The sequence below is a fragment of the Alosa alosa genome, chromosome 13, assembly GCF_017589495.1.
Source record: "Alosa alosa isolate M-15738 ecotype Scorff River chromosome 13, AALO_Geno_1.1, whole genome shotgun sequence".
NCBI classification, from domain to species: domain Eukaryota; kingdom Metazoa; phylum Chordata; class Actinopteri; order Clupeiformes; family Clupeidae; genus Alosa; species Alosa alosa.
Genome location: NC_063201.1, coordinates 9,044,708 through 9,049,707, shown reverse-complemented (window position 1 = coordinate 9,049,707; position 5,000 = coordinate 9,044,708). Strand labels below are relative to the sequence as shown.

At 47.7% G+C, this 5,000-nt stretch overlaps 1 protein-coding gene across 1 annotated transcript in view; it reads left to right on the top strand.

Annotated features, from left to right (window-relative positions):
• The window catches only part of LOC125305447 (Wilms tumor protein 1-interacting protein), a 40,179-nt gene that overhangs the window by 9,436 nt on the left and 25,743 nt on the right, over positions 1–5,000 (top strand). Inside the window, exon 2 of the mRNA XM_048260159.1 lies at positions 4,865–4,966. Coding sequence (XP_048116116.1) covers positions 4,865–4,966 — 102 coding nt within the window. The remainder of the gene's footprint in view (positions 1–4,864; positions 4,967–5,000) is intronic.

The window sequence follows — 5,000 nt, the reverse complement described above, 5'->3', positions numbered from 1 at the left end:
GGGGGCGTGGTGGAGCTGTGCTAGTGGTGATGTCAGAGAGACGGTCAGTCTGGGTTCCAACTCAACATTTCGAGTCCGTGGTCACTGTGGATAAAAGAGTCTGCTAAATCCCACTCACTCTACTTCACATCTGCCTGAGCCTCTCCTCTCTTCTCACCTGGACGTTACTTTAGCTCAAAGTGTTGATGAGTAAATGGAAAAGTTCTTTCAGCATCTGTAGGTGAGGTCAAACACAGAGGCACACAGGTCAACCTGTAGTCCACTCATATCCACACCTGCAGCTGGAGGACCACTTTAGGACAAGTGCTTCTCTAATGCTGCTGAACACAGCTGATCTCTATCAAGGGAGTTTTTTTGGAGTGGGAGAGAGAGAGAGAGAGAGAGAGAGAGAGAGAGAGAGAGAGAGAGAGAGAGGGAGGGGTCAAATCAGATGTCAAATATGTTTCTCTTCTTGATATTTTTGATTTTGTTGTTATGTGTACACAATATTGTAGCTTTTACAGTCATGCCAATAAAGCTTATTGAATTTGAATTTAACCCTTAAAGGTGTAGGTTTTTGAACATTCTAAGTTCCGCAACAATTGAAGGTTCTAAAATTCTATGTTGAATTCAATGAACCCAGATATTCTTTAGAACGTTCATTTCTCAACATTCCGGTACTCCTTTAAGGGTTAAGAAAGTGTGACTGTGTTTCTCTGTGGAGAGAGGGAGAGAGAGAAAAATGGAAAGAGAGAGAAGTGGAGAGAGAAAGCTCAGTTGCTGTAGGCACAGGCTGGCTAGTTGGCTCGGTTTCTGAGAGAAAGAGAGAGAGAAAGATGGTGTAGAGAGACCAAGACTGTGCCTCTGGCCGATGGAGTGAGGGAGAGAGACATGAAGAGAGAAAGGGAAGTAAAGAAAGAGAGAGAGAGCACAGCAGTAGTGGGCAGAGGCTGGCGGTCGGCCTGTCTGGCTGGAGTGGTGTGGTGTGGTGTGGGCAGCCTGATGTTTGCTGGATGCCAGAGGAAACAGAGGCTCCTTTGTATACGTCGCTGCCACCACCTCTGCCCCCCCCCCCATCCCACCCTGCTAGAGCTCAAGCCCTCCTGCCCCCTGCTCCCAGACCCAGGGGTGAGGTGTGTGTGTGTGTGTGTGTGTGTGTGGGGTGCTCTTGCCTTCCCTCTCTCTCTCTCTTTTCTTTCTCTCTCTTGCTTTCTCTCTCTCTCTCTTTCTGGTCTTTTCCAACGCTCTGGCAGTAGAGTGCAGGCGTCTCTAAAGATCAGCACATAGAGAGCTGGCCTACAGGATCCCTCACAAAGCGTCTTTTGTGTGTGTGGTCTGTGCTTACTGCCCAGGCCCAGGGCTGTGCAGGCGTCGTACACGATAACGCGACTCAATGGAGGCAGCCGAGACGAACCACTTCTCAGCCCAGACGAGTTAATAAATAACTTCTGAAGAATCATCTTTGTACCTTCGTGTCTTCTGCCTGACTCATCCTTACACCCCTGGAGTCTTGATGGTAGTAAATCTGTGTTTATAGATTCTTTCGTGAGTTGTGTACTTGATGAACTTTTAGAGCAGCTCGTTTTGTTAAGGTGGAGCTGGAGCACAGTGGTGCGTTAGTGTCCTTACTACGTATGGGTCATAGAGCCAGTGAGGATGCAGGTTCAAACCCCACCTGAGATCCAGCCTCCACGTATGTCCTTGTCATGTCAACTGTCCTGTCTCAGAAATGCCTAACACAAACCCAAAATAAACACAACCTATAGAGTTCCCTAAGGTCATTTGGAAAGGTGAGGAATGTGATGTTAAAGGTGCTCTAAGCGATGCTGGGCAACGTCACTTCTGTTGACTTTCAAACAAAACAGAGAGCTAGCTCGCTACTTCCTCCCCTCCCTCCGTGCTGCTCCGTTACGCAATTGAAACTCTCCTAAACGCATCTCGCCTGTGATTTGCTGGAACAGTTTGTTATGTTTTCATGGGCTAGGTTTGCCCAGGTTGTTTTTGTTGCCGTTCTTGGAGCCTGGGCTGTCCACAGAGATTGCATTTTTTTACAGTGTATTCAGGACACAGCCAGCTAGCAGTTGGTTAGGTGCTGTTTGCAGTAAGTGACATAAAATGGTTTAGCCTAAAAAAGGCGTGGCATCGCTTAGAACACCTTTAATAACAAGTTAATAATCAGTTGATGGTAGAATTTACAGCACAGGAGGTTTTAAAGTTAGTGTGCAGTGCCATATCAGTTTGGTTGGTGTCTGCTTGATCACACTTCGCCCTTTCTACCGACAGAGAACCGGTTCCGATACTGTTTTGTACCATTCAACATTTGAACCATTGGCAGCATTTCGACCAATAAAAACCCAGTTTGGAACGTGGCACTTTGGTTCAAAGCTGGAACCAAAAAATAGTTGGGTTACACTTTACTTGACAATATCAACATAAGAGTGACATGACACTGTCATGAACATGTCATAAACAAGTCATAAACGTTTATGACATAACGCTTCTGTCATTAAGTGTCATTCTGTTTTTGTCATAACAAGTTAGGGTTAGAGTTAGGGTTAGGATTAGGGTTAGGGTTCATGTGTATCTTATGTCGATACTGTCAAGTAAAGTGTTACCAATTAGGGCTGGGACAACGCGTCGACGTAATCGATTACGTCGACACAAAAAATACGTCAACGCAAAATATGCGCGTCGATTTGTCAGACCCAAAACGCATGCTGCCAAATATTTTGAATTTTACACCTTCAGTGTTTCCCATACTGTACGTTGACTAATCTGTGGTGGGGTGCCTCGAAATCAAAACCGGCCATCACACATTGATGTTCTATGTTGTACTATTTAAATTAAAGATAAGATCAAATCCTTTCATTGAGCTGCACTTTTTACGCACGCAGCCTTTCCCTGCCCCGCCCGCTCCCAAACTGGTGGAATGGGGGGCGCTGTGGCGCAGCAGGCTACAGCGCCCGTACCATATATGGGTCCGAGTGCCCACAGGGACCCAGGTTCGAATCCGACTTGCGGTCATTTCCCGATCCCACCCCATCTCTCTCTCCCACTTGCTTCCTGTCACTTTCCACTGTCCTGTCCAAATAAAAGGCAAAGAGCCAAAAAATAAATATAAAAAAAAAACTAAAATAAAAAACTGGTGGAATGCAGGCTGGTTCACTAGACACCACCTGGCTTCAAGGAATTCTGAACTGAACCGAATGCGTTCTCTGGTCTTGGACGAGTAGGTGAAGGCCTCTGCTCTTGTCCATATGTGTGTGTTGTGTCCATGTGTGTGTTTGTCATTACATGAGTGAAGAGTATGACTGTGTCAAGACTGTGTCAAGCCTGTGTGTGTGTGTGTGTGTATGTGTGGGGGGGGGGCTAAAGAACACTGGCTGTGCCCACTAGACAGAGACCTCAGAAGAGGGGTGGAGGCGGCAGACATAATGGAAGTGACAGAGGGAGAGAGAGAGATCAAAACAGAGAGAGAGAGGGGGAAATAAGCTCGGACAGGGCTGGGTCTGCTGTAATTGAATAACGGCTGTCTCGTATCCCGTGAGGACCGACAACGAAGTGTGTGTGTGTGTGTGTGTGTGTGTTGGGTTAAAACAGCAGCCAGGCTGATCACCAGCTGGGTCCACACTCCACTGGTCTGCTTCTTTTTTTTCTGGTTGTCTCTTTACTTCCTGACACCCCCTCTGTGTCTTCCTGTTGATGTGAATAGGCTAGGCATGGTGTGTGTGTGTGTGTAGTGGGGGGTGTTCTGGTGGCACGTTCGGTGGGAACCCTTGGCAGTTTGATTGCACTGTCTGTGGGACCGTCTCCTCAGTCCCTGTGCCAAACCAAACACGCAAATTGGATTATATTTCCTTCCCTGACCAGACAAGCTGGGGGCAGGCGGCTCTGGACTGTTATGCACGCACACACACATTGACACTCTCATGAGCACAGACATTCTCTCACACACACACACACACACGGGCACTCATGAGCACAGACGTTCTTTCTCTCTCTCTCTCTCTCTCTCACACACACACACACACACACACACACACACACACACACACACACACACATGCATGAAAACTAGATTTGCTGAGTGTGTTGGAATGTCGGCACCCAAACATCTCTTCCTTTCCAGGCCTTTTCTGTTTGCCCATGTACTCATAACAGAGGGCTAGAGAGAGAGAGGGTGCAGAACCCCTAAGTTCCTGTGTTTCTTCTTACGTTGGTGATCTCTCTCTTTTTCTCTCTCTCTCTCTCACACACACACACACACACACACACACACACACATTCTCCGTTCCTCTTAGGTCATAACTATGAATAAGAAGAAAACATACACAGATTTGTAATCGGCCCTTTAGCTGTCTTGTGTTTACAGGCCTAATGTAGGTTATCTGACTTGAGTGTTGCCACACACACACAGATTAGGAATCTGTGAGCAAGGCTTGGACTTTGGACCAACTCTTTTATTAGTGCTGTGCTGTGCTGTGCTGTGCTGTGCTGTGCTGTCCTGTCCTGTCCTGTCCTGTCCTGTCCTGTCCTGTCCTGTCCTGTCCTGTCCTGTCCTGTCCTGTCCTGTCCTGTCCTGTGCTGTGCTGTGCTGTGCTGTGCTGTGCTGTGCTGTGCTGTGCTGTGTGTGTTGTGTTGTGTGTGGTGTGTTGCTGTACTGTGCTGTGCTGTGCTGTGCTGTGTTGTGTTGTGTTGTGTTGTGTTGTGTGTGGTGTGTTGCTGCACTGTGCTGTGCTGTGCTGTCCTGTGCTGTGCTGTGCTGTGCTGTGTGTGTTGTGTTGTGTGTGGTGTGTTGCTGTACTGTGCTGTGCTGTGCTGTGCTATGTGTGTTGTGCATTTGTGGGTAGTGTATTGTAATTGTGTGCATATGTGTGTGTTTTAGGTAACTGCGTAAAGTGCAGTAAGGCAGTGTATGGAGCGAGCCAAGCGTGCCAGGCTATGGGGAGCCTCTACCATGACAGCTGCTTCACCTGTAGTGCCTGCAGTAAGTCACCACACACACAGACACACACACACAC